The sequence below is a fragment of the Physella acuta genome, unplaced genomic scaffold (assembly GCF_028476545.2).
Source record: "Physella acuta isolate Inbredline_101_S28 unplaced genomic scaffold, ASM2847654v3 ptg001406l, whole genome shotgun sequence".
Taxonomy (NCBI): domain Eukaryota; kingdom Metazoa; phylum Mollusca; class Gastropoda; family Physidae; genus Physella; species Physella acuta.
The window spans coordinates 13,878-34,404 of record NW_026732921.1 but is presented as its reverse complement, the minus strand read 5'-3'; the positions used below and the strand labels follow the sequence as shown (position 1 = coordinate 34,404).

The 20,527-nt window shown below is 41.9% G+C and overlaps 1 protein-coding gene and 3 non-coding genes across 4 annotated transcripts in view; 2 read left to right on the top strand and 2 right to left on the bottom strand.

Moving 5' to 3' along the window:
- The window catches only part of LOC131927465 (uncharacterized), a 43,896-nt gene extending 29,881 nt beyond the window's left edge, over positions 1-14,015 (top strand). Inside the window, exons 26-32 of the mRNA XM_059283151.1 lie at positions 119-768; positions 3,123-5,324; positions 6,364-6,452; positions 6,913-7,023; positions 7,362-7,889; positions 9,683-9,947; positions 13,524-14,015. Coding sequence (XP_059139134.1) covers positions 119-768; positions 3,123-5,324; positions 6,364-6,452; positions 6,913-7,023; positions 7,362-7,889; positions 9,683-9,947; positions 13,524-13,873 — 4,195 coding nt within the window. The 3' untranslated portion in view covers positions 13,874-14,015. The remainder of the gene's footprint in view (positions 1-118; positions 769-3,122; positions 5,325-6,363; positions 6,453-6,912; positions 7,024-7,361; positions 7,890-9,682; positions 9,948-13,523) is intronic.
- Positions 10,998-11,070, bottom strand: Trnar-ccu (transfer RNA arginine (anticodon CCU)). Its single transcript has one exon. It is a non-coding gene; the product is annotated as a tRNA-Arg (tRNA).
- Trnar-ccu (transfer RNA arginine (anticodon CCU)) lies at positions 13,215-13,287 on the bottom strand. The gene has a single exon. It is a non-coding gene; the product is annotated as a tRNA-Arg (tRNA).
- Positions 14,016-19,067: 5,052 nt separating the features above from the next.
- Positions 19,068-19,140, top strand: Trnar-ccu (transfer RNA arginine (anticodon CCU)). Its single transcript has one exon. It is a non-coding gene; the product is annotated as a tRNA-Arg (tRNA).
- The last annotated feature ends 1,387 nt before the right edge of the window (positions 19,141-20,527 follow it).

The window sequence follows — 20,527 nt, the reverse complement described above, 5'->3', positions numbered from 1 at the left end:
CTTACCCCCCCCCCCCCCCTACTCCCTTACCCAATCATTCATTCATCTTTAAGTTTAAAACCACGGTTTCAAGTCACCTGTTAAATTAAATATCTCGCAATTTTCCCCCAAAATTCAGAATAGTCTCCAACTACCACGAGAAGTTATGGGCCCTGAGACACGCCCTGCTAAAGAAAGAACTTGACGTGCCTGATGTCGTTGATTTCATCATCGGGCAGACGAAACACGGCATCCCAGCCTTGAAGAACAACCTGGACGGCGCCGTACAGCTGGTGACTGCCGCCATTTTGGAAATGGAGGAGCTGCTGAGATCCGTGCGGATGTTGAACAAAATGGTGGAGAGCATCAGCAGGATGGGGATGGACGCGGGTGGGGTTCGGGGACAGCCTCACAATGTCCTCTCTGTGGTGACGCCCCTGCTGTTGACTCGGTTGATGAAGTCCTGCCTGCTGACCATTTTAAGGACGTTGGCGGTTTTGGTGGAAGGAAAAATGGACAAGACGTTGTGGTCAAGACGTAGGAATACTTTAGAACAGCTCGAGAAGATGGTGAGTGTCGCGATGTTGGTGACGGCGCATAATGATTTCAGCGTTTTGAAAGAACAGATCGAGGACTGTGTCACCCCCCAGGGTTTGTGGACCCCCGGGGGTGTGGCCGGCACGGAGGAGAGCTCGGTCATTGACCTGCCGATTGAGACAGTGGACAAAGTTTTCGCCAGGCTGGAAGGCATCATGGACAACTTCCACAGCACGAAGACTTCCTTCGAAGGTGAGATTATCGTGGCATTGGATTCATTGTTTCTTCTAGATATTTTTTTCTCCGGGGGTGAGGGGCACGAAATTTTTGGGTAGCGGACTAAAATTTCCGGGGCGGGGGGGGGGGGGGGGGGACGACGGGACACTGTCTACATAAAATCTATTTCGTTCGGGTGGGATATTTGTTATTTTCTAGAGTAATAGATAACCATATTTTCCCTTTTTTGCCCTAGACACCCGGGTCCCTTTTAGAAAGCTCCCTCCACTTTTATGGTCACCGGGAATTGCCCCCCCCCCCGTAACAGCCCTGCCTTTTTAAAAACTTTCTTTAGCGGTATTCGTTAAGGACAGCGTAGTCTAGCGGTAGTCGGCGCGATCGCTAACCCGAAGGTGTCGAGTTCGGATCCCGGACTAGAGACAATAGAGAGAGCGCGATACTAGTACAGCATACTTTGCTCACACATAATTTAATTACTATTTTCGCTTGTCCTCACATTTTATTGATAGCAATTTTTTTTGTTTGCAAGTTGTGTGAATTATGATTAGGAGAATTTATATTTTAACTTTAATGTATGAATATTTTAACTTTAATGTGTGAATTATGATTAGGAGAATTTATATTTTAACTTTAATGTGTGAATATTTTAACTTTAATGTGTGAATTATGATTAGGAGAATTTATATTTTAACTTTAATGAGTATTTTTTTTTTTACTTGTATGTCATAGGCTCTTTGTTCGCGGTCTATGTTAACTATGTGTTAGAGGTTTATGTTGACTCTTTGTTGAAGGTATATGTTGACTCTTTGTTGAAGGTATATGTTGACTCTTTGTTGAAGGTATATGTTGACTCTTTGTTGAAGGTGTATGTTGACTCTTTGTTGAAGGTATATGTTGACTCTTTGTTGAATGTATATGTTGACTCTTTGTTGGATGTATATGTTGACTCTTTTTGGATGTATATGTTGACTCTTTGTTGGATATATATGTTGACTTTTTGTTAGAGATACGTGTCCAATCTTTGATAATGATATGTGAAGATTCTTTGTTAGAGGTATATATTGACTCTTTTGTTAGACCGGCAATTTTCCTGGCAGTCCCTCATAACACTCCCGCCTCTGCCAGCTGCTTCCCCGTCGTGCGCCTCGTTATTTTTTTTAATTTCCTTTAGTAACATTCGTTCCGGAGAGCCTGGTACGTCGGACTCCCAAGTCCCCTACATATTAGCGTGGGGGGGGGGGAGAGGTGCAAGACTGCCGGGAACCAAGAGGGGTTTGCTCTCGACCCTAACCAGATATCTTGACTTTAAGCTGCGGCCTTCGCGTGGCTTCGGATGTGTGCCACTAGTCGGACCAAGCTCATGACCCCCCCCCCCCTAGTGGGTGCGGAATGGCTAGTGGTAGCCAACAGCAGCTAGAGGTTTTTGATCTGGCCGAGTAGAGCTGCTGTATGCGCTAGGCTCAAAGAACGGCTGAACGCCCCCCTCGATCAAGCCGGGTACCAGGCGGTAGGACGACGTCCCCACGTCACGCGTCTGGTGGGTGGGGAAGTAAAGCCCGGTGAGAGCCAACGGAAGTAGCGACCGACGTGTGGGATACTTGGTCTTATGGTAGAGTTTGCCGCACTGAGGCCTGCCTGGCTAATGGAAGTCAACCTTCTGAGCCGGTTTCCGTATAAGGAAGGAAGGAAGTAACATTCGTAAGGGGCGGCGTGGTCTAGCGGTAGATCGTGCGATCGCTAACCCGACAGTGTCAAGTTCGGATCCCGGACTAGCGGCCGTAGGTGGAAGCCTAAATGTGTATTGACAGCTGACACTGGTACGCTAAATACTCTTCTTCCTAAGTTACTTCCTGGCTGGCAAATGAGAGATTGAGCCAGTAACGATAGTACAAGAGAGAAGGAGAGAGCGATATTAGTACAGCATAATTTGCTCAGACATAATTTATCAGAACAGCATAATTTGCTCAGACATAATTTATCAGTACTATTCTTGCTTTTCAATAAATTTTATCGATACCATTTTTTTTAAAGTTGTGTGAATTATGATTTGCTGTTTTAGATTAAGAGAATTAATTTTTAAACTTTTTAATGCATTTTTTTTTAACTTGTATGTAACATTCATAGACTCTTTGTTAGCGGTCTATGTTGACTCTTGGTTGGAATCATATGTTGACTCTTTACGTGTCCAATCTTTGTTAGTGGTATGACGTGATGATTCTTTGTTATAGGTATATTTTGACTTTGTTGGAGGTGTATGTTGATTCTTTGTTACGGGCGTTTGTCGAAATATATAATTTATTAAACGTACCATAGTGTAGTCGACATGTAAATCTTATATTCACACCTTGTTTCTGTTGTGTGTGTTGCAGACGGCACCCGGTACGAAGAGAAAGGATCCTATTCAGCCAAAGACGTGTGCGAGATCATCATCAGCCGTGTCATGGGCTCAATCATCTATCGCGTGGAGATCGGGTCTCTACCTTGTCTGAGGGTCAACGACCTGGTCCGTGGTCAGAGCTCACAGAAAATAATTTCCGCCTCCCCGGAAGAATTTCCGTCCAGCCCCCACGACCGCAGCGCCAACAAAAAAATGGACCAATCCGGGAATAAAATACTGAACCCTGCCGTCTGCTTCGAGCAGGATGTGTCCAGCTGTTTGTATGAACACCTGGTCGGGGTCGTTTCCGGTGTGGAACAGCACATGAAGATGGAGGTGGAGGGGGCGCTGGTCATCAACGAGGACTACGACAACAAAATCAGGGCGCGGGTCATCATCGACTCCCTGCTGGGCAAAATCCGGAGCAGCCAGAAAAACAAAACCACTTTCCTGACGGCCTTGAATCCCCCCGAGAAGACCACGCCCCACAAGAAGACTCCCGATGGTTGTAACAACAGAGCCGGGCCTGCAAGAGATTTAAGAAAAAACGCGTCTGTGAATGTTGAAGCTTTGTCTAAAACAAACTCCACTTCTTTGAAGAAGGTCCCGCTGTCGGCGTACATTAAGACGTTGTTCAACCAGATCTTTGATGAGAAGCTGACATGTGAGGGTGAGTACCACGACAAGGCCGTACTCATCAACGAAATCGTCAACGCCTGCTACAACTACCACGCGTCGTTCGTTGAAAATAACGTCGCGAAAAAAGAAACGCCTTCAGATCGCTTGCAGTCCGACAGCGTTAAAATTTTAATCACGGAGATGGTTCTGGAAGAACTTTTGAGTAATCTCAAACGATGTAAAAAAGGCGCGAACGAGTCTGTTTTTAAGCGAACAGCTCACCCGTATTTGTTCAGCCAGGAATACCACGACCCTGACCCTTTAGGACCGTACTACGCTGAGGTCATGGACAGGGAGAGAAGGTTGTCGAACTTTATCAAAGTGGAGACAACCGCCGCCGCCAAGACATCGCCCCGGCACGTCGCGGCCATGATGAAGGGGGACAACTGCGTCGAGACTAAGGTCAGCTCCAGCTGTCAGAGCGATAGGCTGAGGTCCGAGCACTCCCGGAAAGCGGGCAAGTCCATCGCGCAGAACCCGGTCGATGTGCTCACGTCGAAGCGAATCGTGAACCGTGTGACGGAGTGGAGGAAGAACATCTGCATCACGTCGACGGCCAACAGCTTGGAAAGTGCGAAAAGTACCTCGTCTATATGGAAACAAAAGACGCCGCAGAAGGTGACGAAGCAAAAAAGTGCGGAAGTTAAAGACGTCAAAGACTTGAATAAACAAAAATCTGCTGTTTCAGCTTCAGCCCCTGCTTGCAGTAAACAAAATTTGAAATCGGAAAACAAAATATCGGTAACTAAAAAACAGCAAACTGTGAATGATGAGAATAAAAACGAAAACGTTGGTGTAGTTAAGAATAAAACCGACCATGTTGATGTAGGAAAGAAACCGCAGGCTGTGAAAAAAGAAACAACGAAAAGCCCGGAAACCGAAGCTAAGCTGAAGATGGATAAAGAACGCGCCAAAAAGCAGCAACAGCAAGCTATACACAAGGCGAAGGCGAGAGCTGAAAAACTGAGGAAAAAACAAGCTGTGAAAACCATCCCGGGCACACAACATCAGCAGAGGAAGATTGAAGTGTTCTACCACGTCACGCACAAACCAGAAAACTTGCTGGAACCTGATCCACAGAACGGCACCGTCGGGGATACTTGTGGGGGTGAGGTTGGCGAAAATGTTCCAGTTGAGGTTGTACTCGATGAAGAACTAGGAACAAGTGTTGATAAGATAAACGAAATCGGCGATGAAACACAAATAACAAATGAAGAAAATGCGGAAGTTGAAGACAGTGCTCCCGTGCAATATCTGCTGTCTGCTCTGCTCAGTTTAGTAGCAGATGAGCTGCCCAAAGAGGTGGGGCTGCTGAAGCAGATCTTCCCCATGGAGGAGCTCTGTCGGACGTCAATGAAGGACTTGGTCGACCCGCTCTCCGTGGTAGAGTTCGCTCAGGAAAAATTTGACGCGGGGCGGCTGACGGAGGTGGGGCAGGTGCTCCGTGGGGAGGTCAGCAGGACAGAGCCAGGCCACAGGCTGGTGGGGGCCTTCAACAACATCTACAGGAGCGTTGGTGAGTGGCGTGAGGTGTGTGTGGAAGGTGGGGGTCAGTCGGTGGGGGTCAACAACATCTGCAGGAGCGTTGGTGAGTGTCAGGGTGTGTGTGTGGGGCGGGGGGGGGGGGGGTGGTCAGCCGGACAGAGGCAGGCCACAGGCTGGTGGGGGTCTTCAACAACATCTACAGGAGCGTTGGTGAGTAATACAGGGTGTGGAGGGGGGTGGGGGGGGGGGGTCAGCAGGACAGAGGCAGGCTACAGGCTGGTGGGGGTCTTCAACAACATCTACAGGAGCGTTGGTGAGTGGCGTGAGGTGTGTGTGGAAGGTGGGGGTCAGTCGGTGGGGGTCAACAACATCTGCAGGAGCGTTGGGGAGTAACACAGAGTGTGGAGGGGTCGGGGTGGGGTCAACAACATCTGCAGGAGCGTGGGTAAGTATCAGGGGGTGCGGGGTGATTTTTATAGAGGGTGTGTTTTGCTAGGGTAGTTGTATGGTTTTACTTTGTTAAGGGATTATTCGTGTAATATTGGTTGTTGTGCTATGGCTGGTTTAGTGGGCTTTTAGATATACAGTGCCTGCTGTGTTTTTGTTAGAGTGCCTGCACTGTTTTAGTGGGCTGTTATTTATAGGGCTTTTTTTATTTACTTTAATGTCGTTTGAGTGGTCTTACAGCTATACAGGGCTTACTTTGTTTGGGTTCTCAGACAAGGTAGGATTCGAGAAATAAAATGTGTTTTTGTGTTGGGGCTGTTATATATTGTTGTTTAAATGGAAAGGATTGGTTGTTTTAGTTGGTTGTAAAGACGTGTAAACATTGGGTGACTTAACTAGTGTAGTTGTAGGTGGAGTAGTGTTTTAGTCTTGGGTTCAGTACTTTGTCAGACAAGTAGTCTGATTCAGGAAACATCATCCTGAATTTTTGTTTCTTGGTGTATACAACTTTTCTAGAACACCATCGACGTGAGTTGAAAATTACTTTTAAATTCTTAATGAATCTTTATGTTGTACCACGCGATCTGACCAAATCGTGAACGTCTGGTGTTTTCTTTTCTCAGTAGCCGGGATGGTGACGGACACAGAGCTGTTGCAGAAGGCGGGAATCGTGGCTGGCGAGAAGATCGATGTGGACACATTCCGACTGCAGGTAATTAATGTATGATTGGTGTGACCTAATTAATGGATGAGCTGGCTGAGGATGTTTATATCTTTTATTGTTTCTGAGATCAGCTTTATAAACATAATTTTTTTTAATCAGTAGAGGATTATGTTCAGATTATGTGATGTTGCATTATATTGTCAATGTTTATGTATTTTAAAATGTGTATGTTTTAAATGTGCATGTAACAAATGTGTATATTATAAATGTGTATCCCATAAGTATGTATCGTATAAATGTATATGCTATAAATGTATATTTTATATGTGTATGTTATAAATGTTTGTTATATGTGTGTATGTTATAAAAGTTTATGTTATAAATGTGTATGTTACAAATGTGTATGTAACAAGCATGTATGCTATAAAGGTGTATGCTATAAATGTGTATGTTACAAATGTGTATAGTACACATGTGTACATCACCTACAATGTGTGTGTGTCCCCAGCTGTCACAAACCCTACAAGAAATTGTGACGAGTGTGAGTGCTGGGTACGGCTATTCTACGCTGCTTGAGGAGAGATGGAAGGAGGTCATTGAACTCATGGAGGCGGGGCAGGTAGGTGGGGAAACAGTGGAACAAAACAAGTAGATTGTAAGCTACATATGTCGCGTGAATGTGCGGTAGAGCGCTAGACTGGTAACGGTTAAGTCGCGTGTTCGGATCCCAAACTTGGGACCCGGACCCCAACACGTCTCTGAGTCTACGCAGCTCTGATGGGTACCTGACTCATTTTGGGAAAAGTTAAGGCGGTTGTACATCGTGCTGACGATAACATTACCTAAATAAACCGATGGCAAAGAAACAATATTTTCATCAGCCCTATGGATCTATAGGTCCGTAAGAGGAACTTTACTTATAAAGTAAATTTTTTTTACTTTTTTTTTTTACTGTAGGTGAAAGATGATATACAAGAACCCGGTGAAAATGACAACGATGATAACTACTACCATGACGATGATTTTGAAGATGACAAAGAAGACCTCGACAGCTACAGCGATGACCTCGAGCCTGACCTTGAGAAAAACGATACGCTTGAAAAAGATGACTATGTCGAGTGTAATGAAAACGATGATGAAAACAAAGAAAATGATGAAGAGGAAAATGTCGGTAAAGATGAAGACAAGGAAGAAGACAAAATTGAAGACAATGAAAGTGTTGATGAAAACCGCGAAAATAAGAGCGACGACGAATATGTCAGCGACGTGGATAAAAAAGAGAGGCTCGATGTAGACGACGATAAAAGTAGCTCCGAAGACGACAAGCCGAAATGTTCAGGCTCGTCGTCCTGGTCCTCGATGAAATCCGAACTCTCGTCCTTGTCGGGAGGTTCAGAAGGTTCCAGAAAAAGGGAGCCCAGGCGACGAAAGAGAAAGCGGGCGCGACCGGCGAGGAGCCACAGCACGGTCTCCGGCTCGTCTAAGGTAACAGTGGCCGGAAAATGCCGGTTTTGTAACCGGTTGGCTGGTGTAGATGTTATATCGTTTGGAGATAGATACAAGTATGATAGGCGGGGGCTCATATTCTGATGTTAATGCATAAAGCTGTGTTGTTTAATAACACTTTCCCATTTGTTTACATACGAGATTTTTAATGGACACCAGCGAGTTGACGAGATTCCTTCCATAATGTTGTTGACATGGAATAAAAACGTGCTTTTTAGATTTAGACCTTAAAAAAACTTAAGCCTAAAATTAATTTAGAAATTTTATATTTTTAGAATAAATGCTATAAAAGTTGCAAATCCAGAGAACTTGAAAATAATTTGTTGAGTTTAAGGCTACATTTCTATTTATTTTCATCAAGACTAAGTTATAACCGGATGTTTCACTTTCGTAAGACAAATATTGATTGACTGTACAGTAACTTAGTAATCGATAACTATTTGTTTACAAAACTTTGCAGATCAAGTTTTTAAATAACAATGCAAATTTAAAACCCCATGACCTAGTTTTCTATTTTTAGCTTACAATGTGTACAATAAAATTTATGGCGGCCTATCCAATAGCAGGATGCAATTGTTTATGTCGCCATTACACGTGAAAACCAAATTGTTTTTGCTTTTTTTTTTTTTTTTTTTATTTAGTTACCGAAAATATTAAAAACATCAAATACATCCAATCTTTAGTAAAGTCCGAAAAAACCAGACAGGCAGGATTTTATAACCATATTAATTGTAACTACGCTGTGCGTGATTTTTAAATTAATTTATGGACCTCTCAAATACCTTTGAGACTTTTCTCGTTGGCGTCCATTAGAAGATAAATGAGAGTTTGTGATAGCTTTGGTTCTATGACTTTGGTTAAATTGCGTGGTCTAGTGTGCTTCTTGTAGCGTTTAAATATAGGAATCAGTCCGTTTTTATTTGTTTTGTTTTAGTTTTTTTTTTAGCTTTGTTTAGAAAACGGCAAGCGTAAGGGTATGGATTTGGACATAAGGATAGTGTTAGGTTTAAAGACAGCTGTGGTTGTACCATAACCACACCGCTTGTAATGTAAGCCTATAATCTCGGGTTAGATTTAGAATTATCGTGTGGTTATAGTGTAACCACACCGTTTGTAAATCAAGTCTATAATCTCGCGTTACTGTAAAACTTGAACAAGATAACGACAGTATACACAACACGTGCGGTCGTCAAGGTGACAACTAAATGTTCACAATACTCACCCTATACTCACCTTATACTCACCTTATACTCACCTTATACTCACCTTATACTCACCTTATACTCACCTTATACTCAGCTTATACTCACCTTATACTCACCTTATACTCACCTTATACTCACCTTATACTCACCTTATACTCACCTTATACTCACCTTATACTCACCTTATACTCACCCTATACTCACCTTATACTCACCTTATACTCACCTTATACTCACCTTATACTCACCTTATACTCACCTTATACTCACCTTATACTCACCTTATACTCACCTTATACTCACCTTATACTCACCTTATACTCACCTTATACTCACCTTATACTCACCTTATACTCACCTTATACTCACCTTATACTCACCTTATACTCACCTTATACTCACCTTATACTCACCTTATACTCACCTTATACTCACCTTATACTCACCTTATACTCACCTTATACTCACCTTATACTCACCTTATACTCACCTTTTTCGGGAAGGGGGTAACTGTTTTTTAAACTGGCGTTATTCTCTGATTTAACTGCAAGATTCTCTCTGTATCAGGATTCTTCAGAACATTCGGAACGGAATTCTTCCAGACAAGACGGTGAGAGGTCAAGGTCGAGTTCTGGCTCCGTCGTCTCAAGTCCCGCGACATCCCGCTCGCCACAACATAGCGCGAGACTTGACGAGACCAACCAGAGCCAACCGGAAATGGCCGGGGACGAAGGGACGTCGGTGGACCCCGAGAACTACCGAGGCGGCGACGGAGACGGCCGAGTGGATCACGTGACGACCAACACCAGGACGACCTTGAGCCTGGACAAAGGTCAGTCAACAACAGGCGATTGTAATGTGCTACACAAGGTCAGTCAACAATAGGTGACACAAGGTCAGTCAACAATAGGTGACTGTAATGTGCAAAGAATTGTCCTTCGTTGAGTTGCTGTAATATTAGCCAGGTTAAAACGTTACTAACCTACCCATTCTAGCAATCTTTCCCAAGTTAAAACGTCACTAGCCTACCATTCTAGCAATCTTGGCCGAGTTAAAACGTCACTAGCCTACCATTCTAGCAATCTTGGCCAAGTTAAAACGTCACTAGCCTACCCATTCCAGTAATCTTAGCCAGGTTAAAACGTCACTAGCCTACCCATTCTAGCAATCTTTCCCAAGTTAAAACGTCACTAGCCTACCCATTCTAGTAATCTTAGCCAGGTTAAAACGTCACTAGCCTACCCATTCTAGCAATCTTAGCCAAGTTAAAACGTCACTAGCCTACCCATTCTAGCAATCTTAGCCAAGTTAAAACGTCACTAGCCTACCCATTCTAGCAATCTTAGCCAAGTTAAAACGTCACTAGCCTACCCATTCTAGCAATCTTGGCCAAGTTAAAACGTCACTAGCCTACCCATGCTAGCAATCTTAGCCAAGTTAAAACGCCACTAGCCTACCAATCCTCTCGCAATCGCAACACTATCCCCACCCCACCCATACTCCCACAAAATGAGACAGTTTACCAAAACAACTCTACTTCACCCGCCCAATGGACCGCCAGAGTAATCTTTACCGTTTACTTTACCCAATCTACCAACTTAAAATACAAACCATTATGACGGAAATCCATAAAGTCTCTGATGTATTTCTCATAAGTATGATGTGTGTGCTACTTTCAACCACTTCGAGCAAGAAATATACTAAAAATATTTTTATTTTTCTCTTGCAAAGATTAAGTGCTGTTTCTTTATATCGACCTAATATAGAAATACACACAATTCAATTACGTATTGCTTATCCTTTAAAAACAAAAATTAAAAAGTGCTAATTATTTATAAAAAAAAATTACGAGTTTAAAAAAAATGCTAAAAAAATATTATTACACCTCCGACGGGACTCGAACCCGCAATCCCCGGCTTAGGAGGCCGATGCCTTATCCATTAGGCCACGGAGGCGGTATACACGTCGGGTGTCATCACGTAATTATCGATAACGAGTGGTTGTATGGATACATTATTAGTAACTTTATAAAGCCCTCCCCCTGTCTCCCCCCCCCCCCAGCAACACCCTGAAGCTCCAGTAGTATACCCATCCTACATGTATAACCACGTACGCCACATTGGACCGACACCTCAACCACTTGCATCAGAAAGTGTTGAATAACAGAGTGGGTCAACCTGATCCGATGGAAAATTTGGGTCGCGATAAAAATAAAGTGCGGGGCTAAATTATAAGGGCATTAAGGTATCTCGGCACCTGATCAATATCAGCTGTGGGTGGGGGTGGGGGGTGGTGGCGCGTAGGCTGATGGCACTGGAGAAAGGTCAAGCTAGTTGTGGAAGGTGTTGTGTACGTCTGATTTACCGCACGTACTACCACCCTGCTTCACCAGGGGGTGACACGACAGAAGGTGACTCGCCCGAAGGTGACTCCCCCCCCCCTGTGGTACGACTGGAACCACTCAAGCATGACGTAAACTCCCTCTGTCCCGTGTTCATACATGCGTGTCGTCTGGCACGGAGAGGTCGTGTCGTAGACCGACGAGTGGCGAGATATAGAAAAAACCCGACACCCCATGATCCTAACACACGTTAGTAAACAGATCGGAAAGTAGGTCGACACGCCCACTTATGCGACACACCCAGGTGATCGACTTTTCAGTCAAACGACACAATAAGTAGATACATATACTCACTTAACCGACACATTGAGTAGGTGGACACGCCCACTTAGTCGACACATTGAGTAGGTAATCACACCCACTTAGACACATTGAGTAGGTAGACACGCCCACTTAGCCGACACATTCAGTAGGTAGACACGCCCATCTAGCCGCACATTGAGTACGTAGACACGCCCACTTACCGGAACATTGAGTAGGTAGACACGCCCACTTACCGGAACATTGAGTAGGTAGACACGCCCACTTAGACACATTGAGTAGGTAGACACACCCACTTAGACACATTGAGTAGGTAGACACCCACTTAGCCGGCCCATTGAGTAGGGAGACACGCCCACCTAGCCGGCACATTGAGTAGGTAGACACGCCCACTTAGACACATTGAGTAGGTTGACACCCACTTAGCCGGCCCATTGAGTAGGGAGACACGCCCACTTAACCGACACATTGAGTAGGTAGACACGTCCACCTAGCCGCACATTGAGTAGGTAGACACGCCCACTTACCGGAACATTGAGTAGGTAGACACACCCACCTAGCCGCACATTGAGTAGGTAGACACGCCCACTTAGCAGGCACACTTGAGTAGGTAGACACGCCCACTTAGACACATTGAGTAGGTAGACACACCCACTTAGACACATTGAGTAGGTAGACAACCACTTAGCCGGCCCATTGAGTAGGGAGACACGCCCACCTAGCCGGCACATTGAGTAGGTAGACACGCCCACTTAGCAGGCACACTTGAGTAGGTAGACACGCCCACTTAGACACATTGAGTAGGTAGACAACCACTTAGCCGGCCCATTGAGTAGGGAGACACGCCCACCTAGCCGGCACATTGAGTAGGTAGACACGCCCACTTAGACACATTGAGTAGGTAGACACCCACTTAGCCGGCCCATTGAGTAGGGAGACACGCCCACTTAGCCGACACATTGAGTAGGTAGACACGCCCACCTAGCCGCACATTGAGTACGTAGACACGCCCACTTACCGGAACATTGAGTAGGTAGACACGCCCACTTACCGGAACATTGAGTAGGTAGACACGCCCACTTAGACACATTGAGTAGGTAGACACACCCACTTAGACACATTGAGTAGGTAGACACCCACTTAGCCGGCCCATTGAGTAGGGAGACACGCCCACCTAGCCGGCACATTGAGTAGCTAGACACGCCCACTTAACCGACTTAAATCTACACCCACTTAGCCGACACACCAACAAGAAAATTTAGATGTTTACATACGCTTATACTCTTAATGTATATTAATCGTCATTTACAAATTATGGGTGTATTTGTTTAACTTATAATTACATTTACAATTTTGTAACGGATTAAAAAACAGTCAAAAACCATTTTCAATAAATTAACTAATTTACAATAATTAGTTTAATTAATGCAAAAAAGTCACCTCCGACGGGACTCGAACCCGCAATCCCCGGCTTAGGAGGCCGATGCCTTATCCATTAGGCCACGGAGGCTCACATTAAACCGTATTAGTGTTTTAATTTTTTTTAAAGCCTACCATTTACTTTGATATTGAACACATTTATTGTATACACTTTTCTTCTTTAAAATAAGGTAATGATTTGTAAATTAAGACACCAAATTAAGACGCCAAATTAAGACACCAAATTAAGACGCCAAATTAAGACACAAAATTAAGACACCAAATTAAGACACCAAATTAAGACGCCAAATTAATTTTTTTCCCTAGTGGACCGTGAACTGGCCGCCATCTGCGAACTGCCCGACCCGTGCTTGATCCCCGGCCCCCACGTCGCTGCCCTACCCCAGGGGGCGGGGGTCCCGGTCATGGACTGGATGGACGACATCCAGGACGCTCCCTACGACGACGACGATTACTTCGACGAAGAGAACGACAACGAAGAATACGACGACGATGATGACGACGATGTGGAGCCAGCCGACGCCGTTGAGTCGAGCCGTCAGGGGGAGACAAACGAGGACAGTCCACACGGACCGTCAGAGGACGATGATGATGATGAAGAAGAAGAAGACGATGGAAGCTTGTCGTATTCTGATGTTGATTCTGTCAAAGAATGACCTGTTAAAAATCATCTTAGAAAACATTTTAATTATTTTTTTTTTACAATCATGTTTTTAATATCTAAGCCTATTTTACCGAAAATTCTTGTTTGCGCGTGACGTCTCAAACGGGAGGAAAACTTTCACTTGTTTTTATGAATGTGATCAATATTGGGAGGGGTGGAAATGGGGGGGGGGGGGCGGGGGGGGGAGTCAATATTAGATAAACACAAACACGGAGATATCGATTCCTAGTTAAAAGAACGGCTTTCTCGGATTGGTCTGTTTCCTAGCTTCGCATCAATATGCCAGAAAAAGTGCGTCAATAGCATTATAATTTTAAGACAGTCACAAAGCTAAGGCTAAGTTCTAGCTCCTGGGTGGTAAATACACCTTATATATATATATATATATATATATATATATATATATATATATATATATATATATATATATATATATATATATATATAATGTATATATAATGTATATATATATATATATACTGGCAGCATTTGATGCAGTGGAACTGTGTTAATATCATTATATTGTGTGTCACTAAAACTCAACTATTTAGTTCAAAGTCCTGTCGACCGCTGTCTTAAAGTACGTTACAGTTAGAAAATTACTAAAAAAAACAACACCTCAGCACGAAGACGGTACCCAGTCAAGCATTAGGCGGGCCACGGTATAACTGACTGGCGTTCTGGTTTCTGAACTTGCCGTGCCGTCCACAGAGGGGGTCAAGTTCACGGTGGTGTCGATTTTAGGCCAGATTTTTGACGCGCGGCGGTGAACTTGGTAGATATACTTGGCTTGTTTTATGATAAAGAAAAAAATTATTTTGGGGGAAGGGGGTTGGTGGGTTTGGGAGGTTATATAACATTTATTTATAGGCATATAATAGAAGTTTGATAGTCGTCATTAAGGGGAGTCGGTAAAGGAGTGTAAATTAGCAACAGTTTTGTTAAAATATATTCGAACATATTTTTATAATCTCTATTTATATATTTTTTCGTATTTTAGAATTTAATAAAAAAAATGTAGTTCATATTTAAAAAGTGTTTTTATTTCGCGACCATAGTTCATCATTAATTAAATGTGTTCGCATTTTTTAATCGTTATCGTTATGTTTTTAATGAGTTAAATAATTAGATGCTAGTTCGCATTTATCTTTACCTGTTGTTAGAACCGTTTTTAAAGCGTTGCTTAGTTTCTTTTAAAAATGTTTTAAAATATGTTCATTGCTTTTTTTTTTAAGTATATTGTCATGAAGTTTTATATACGTTTCGTATGTACAAAGATTTAACGCTGGAGTCAATTGTTAGAGTCATAATAGTCACACTAGAGTCAGTTGTTAGCGTCACAATAGTCACTCACCCTAGAGTCAGTTGTTAGCTTCACAATAGTCACTCACACTAGAGCCAGTTGTTAGCGTCACAATAGTCAGGAAAATGCTAGCCATATCCTTAACTAACCCAAATTTTACCAAACCATCAAGCTAGGAGCTCGCTTTCATGTTTGACCAGTGTTCTTCTTCTTCTTTCTCGATTGTTATGTTGGATAGCATTTCCTCCAACACAATTAAGTATTACGTGTCAACTTGTTATGCCGTCGACTCCGATTTCAGCCTGCTTTTCTTTTTTTTTCTTCTTCTTTCCATAGCGCTTGTCCATTCAAGAAAAAACTCCAAGGCAGAAGCTATTGATTTTAGAGGTTTTTCTAGATGGGTTGCTGTCTCCAGCTATTGTTCGAACTCGGGACCTTTCGGTTTTGCAATCATGAGCTCTATCGACCCGACCACTCCGACCCCCTGACTTTCTTTCAAACATTTTTTTTTCTGAAGCGGGGAAGTCGGGGGGGGGGGGGGGCGGCCACTGGTCAAAGTATGTTTACTGTATGAATTATATATTTTATTCTACTTCGTCTGGGGAGAGGGCGGGGTATTTTCCGCTGTATGTTTTACACGTCACCATAGGTCATGTATTTGACCTTTCCCCTTCACCCTTATGGTGTTCGAATCTAGGTCATAGAACGACCTTGACTCACCGAATATCAAAAAGACCAAAGTCCATTTATAAATAACATTTCCAGAAATAAAATAAAATAAAAAATAACCTTTTAACAAAGGCTCATTATTTTTTTAATGAGTGTAATTAAATTAATCTTCATCGACAACGTTACAGAAATCAACAGGGTATGTAAAGTACTGTCATTAGAATATTCTGGGCCGTGGTGCTGATTGCGAGTGCACTAAAACGGACGTTTACTTGTGGAAGCACCATTTTGAACAAGTATAATAAATGTAGGCCTACGTATTTAGATCAGTGAAAGAAACAGTGGGTAGATTTATATTAGATGACAGTGTATCATTGTGTTTAGAAAATCTTATTACCAGGACATAGGTGGAATGAAGTAGAGTTAATATGGATTTTATTTTATATTTTGTGACTCCGTGATATATAAAAAACCGGGAGTGATCTTCCCTAAACTTTCTCGAATATTCTTATATAAAACAACAGGGGATGGGAACTCCATTTTAAATACTTAATGTTTTTAAAATAGAATAAAATCTCGTAGAAAAAAAAAATTGCACACCAAGTGAACGCCAAATGAAATGTACATAATAGTGCGCAATATTATTAGTACTTTATAAATTTACATGCGTTTTTGAGAAATCGGAAATAGCGTAACTTAGTACTTCCGGTCAACGGAAATTATTCAAAATTTGACATAAGGTAGAGAATTAGATCTTTTACTTACATGTGAAATTTCATTTATCTATCTGAAATAGTACTCAAGTTATAGGCTTTTGAAAAATTCAAAGTAGAAAAAGTACCACTTCCGGTTATCGGAAATCGCTCAAAAGCTGATCAGGATCTACGATTTCGATAAAATACTTATATATGAAATTTCATCAACCTAGCTGTAACGGTACTCAAAAAACACGTGAATTTATAAAGCCCTAATAATATTCCGCACTATTATACACATCTTTATTCGGCGTTCGCTTGGTGCGCAATTCTTTTTTTTTAATGAGATTCTATTCTATTTTAAAAAGTTTAAGTATTTAAAATGGATTAAAAATCATAACTATATTCCGAGTTCCCATCCCCTGTTATTTTATATAAGAATATTCGAGAAAGTTTAGGGGAGATCACTCACGGTTTTCATTTGTTTTGTTTTCATACTGACTTACCCTCACCATCCATAGGGTCGTGACGTCTCTCATACACGACCCTCTCAATCAAAAATCTTCATCACGCATTTCTTTTAGCTCATTTCAATAATTATTATTTTAATCATAAATTTAAAGCTAATCAAATTACTTTTTAAATGTAAGAAACAGCTATCAAAATAATATATTTTCAGTTCACCAACACTGTTAACTGTTCAACTAAAAACGACCGTAGTTCGCACCACGTTATTTTTATCTTAAATTTAACGACTTTGTACTTTGGACCCGACACGACTCGTCCCTACATTTGTTGAGGCAAGGGGCAATAAAATACCAGGTAACCTTCTAGTACTTTCCTTAGTTCGTTGGTTCGTGGTTTTAAAACAAAGATAACGGTTTCTTAAAAAGTGGGGATACATGGATATATAAAAGTATAGTTTTATTAATAGGCGTGCATATATATATATATATATATATATATATATATATATATATATATATATATATATATATATATATATATATATACATATATATATATATATATATCAGAAAAATGGAGGGCGTTTGTCTTTTAAACTCAAAGCAATTAAATTGGGTATTTCTTGCAAAGGCGCTGTGACCATTCCGGTGTGATCTGTCGATAGCCCCCCCCCCCCTCAACCATTTAGTGATTCACGTTAGTGAAAAAGCGCCCCTCCTCCCCCCCCCCCCCTTCGAAGTCACTGTCCCTAACCAGTTTTTATTTCGGGTCACACAAGTGATGTTAAAAAAAAAACTCCGGTCGGTTTGTGTATAATTCAGTCAAGTATATCAACCACCCTCCCCTAGCGACGCCTCTGATTCTGGACCAGCTTAAGAGGCAAATTTTTTTTGTAGTCCGGGGTTCAGTCTTGAACACATTGGAAAATTATAGCCTGCTCAATAATCGTATTGATCACAAACTGATCTAGACTGACTGCGGCGGTTTATAAACTATAATTTTTAAAAAAAATGCTTGAATTAGATTGACAACTGACAGGATACGCAGTGAGAAGGGCGTATCATACCGTATGTGCTATATGTGATGGCTGAATGATAGATTGGTTAGAATCTAGACCAGGGGTCTCCAAACTACGGCCCGAGGGCCGGATGCGGCCCGCGATGTCCTCTCATTAGAACCGCGGAGATCTTTTTGTGCACGGAAAAAAAACGTTTGTTGGTGATGGCTGAGGAACTTTGCCCAGAAAAATCAAAGACAAGCCTGGAAGAAACTGGCCCCCGAACTGAATAGTTAATGCGGCCCTCGGACTGAAAAGTTTGGAGACCCTGATCTGGACAGTGCGTGTGTTACGTTAGCTATTATTCTGTGATACACTACCAACGTTGTACACACAATTTTAAAATTCTAAAAGTAATGTCAAAACATGATTTGACTATAATGTCAAGACATGATTTGACTATTCCTAATGACTATCAGTTGTTTGGGGGTTTTGTGTGTGTGTGTGCGTGGTTGCGGAGTGGTCTCCGTGTGGTCACCATGTAGTCACCGTGTGGCTACTGTGTGCTCACCATGTAGTGTCCATGTTGTGGCTAAGTGATCACCACAGACCTATCTGCCACACCAAGACGACCCAGCCCACCTTCTTTGGTCTACTTTATAGCAACAACCTGCAGTCTTTTATCATTAGCTTAATTAAAAACGTGTGAAATTGACAAGTCTTCTTTTTAAATTTCAGAACAGAGCCATTTTTGTCTTGGAGTTTTTAGGTCTCGTTAATTATGACGCAATAAAACTTCTAGCCTAAGGGAGTTGGAATAGTCAATAGTTCACGTTTCTGTAAGATGTCTGTTCATTCTTTTTCTTCGTTCTTAATTTTTAGTGTTGGGAGGGATCGAGCCTTATCTGCCAGAGGGTTTGAACTGTTCATACTAGAGAGTATTTGTTGTTGAAAAACGTTTACTGTATGTTTTACTTTTGAAATAACTTCTTTATTTAAAAACTTGCAATTATTGCTCCATTCAATTTTACAAAAATTTTCACTCTAACGAAGAGCCTCCGTGGCCTAATGGATAAGGCATCGGCCTCCTAAGCCAGGGATTGCGGGTTCGAGTCCCGCCGGAGGTGTAGTTTTTTTAAAATTTCACTGGTAATGCTTCTTTACTATAACAGAATAAGTCAAAATCCAATTTCCACTTCTACGCTAGATTGTATTTCAACACCCCAAACAAACGTAAGAAGTGTAGTTACAAATAAACTTGGGTACTAGGTTTTTTCATTAGGTTTACTTAGAACTTTCCCGTTACTTTTGTTGGATTGCTACATGATAGGTTAAAACAAAATGTATAACTATGCTATCATTTTCTTACTTTTGTGTTCTTTTTTTTTAATAAACTCAACTAGCAATATCAACACATCAGAAATTACCCCCAACAAAGACAACAGTACATCATTACGATACTTAACACTTCACCACTACCTTACTTAAGATATCACCTTGACCCCCATCAAAATATTTAAAACATCAAAACTACCCCATTATACGCATCACCACTGCCCCCCCCCCCACAAAAACATCAATACAGCACCATGCTTACCCCTTCAACAGAGCACCATGGTTCCCCCTTCAACACAACACCACGCTTAAACCACCAACAACAGCACCACAGTCCCCCACCTACAACATCAACACAGCACCACGGTTATCCCACCAACTACAGCACCACGGTTACCCCACCTACAACAGCACACGATCTACACGAGACCAGTGTGTGGACGCCAGTTACCTACAACATTCACCTTACATCACCCAGGTACCTGCACACTTGCTTTTACCAGTTCGGAAATTTCCTCAGCAGATTGAACATCAGGAAAAAATCTGGAGCATTTTTTTTTTGTATTATGTCCAAAATCTGATTCCCATGATACTGACGAAAAAATGGTTTCAAAGTCCAGTTTGACTGGTCAAAGAATTTTTATGCATTCTGGGACAAAATTGTCTTGACACCAGTGTTTCTTTCAGACATTCCCACCTGAATTTTTAAAATAGGACATTTTTTTTAAAATATGGGTTGGGGTTTGAAGGGTGAGGGAGGGGGGGGGGGGATTATGGGCTTATAGGAGCAAACATAAATTTGGGATTAAAAGGAAATAATAACTTAAGTCTTAGTACCGTAGTATGGATGATATGTAAGGTAAAATGAGAAATGTTTAACATTTATATTCATAGCAGTCCTCCAAAAGAGGTTTATCTTCTAACATTTGTTTTCCTTTTCTGAACAGTTAAAAAATATTTTGAAGTATATTCATCATATATAGTTTCAAAGATTTTAATAATAATTGATTGTAAAATGAACATGGCATGAAATTAGATTCAAATAATCTTCTATTTTTCACCTCAGACATGAAATTTACAGCGTCAGTTTGCCTTGCATGTTCGCTTTAGTATTACAGTTTTCATAATCGGCTTGTGAGGACTGATACAGATTTACATAGTGAAACACTTCTTTCTTAC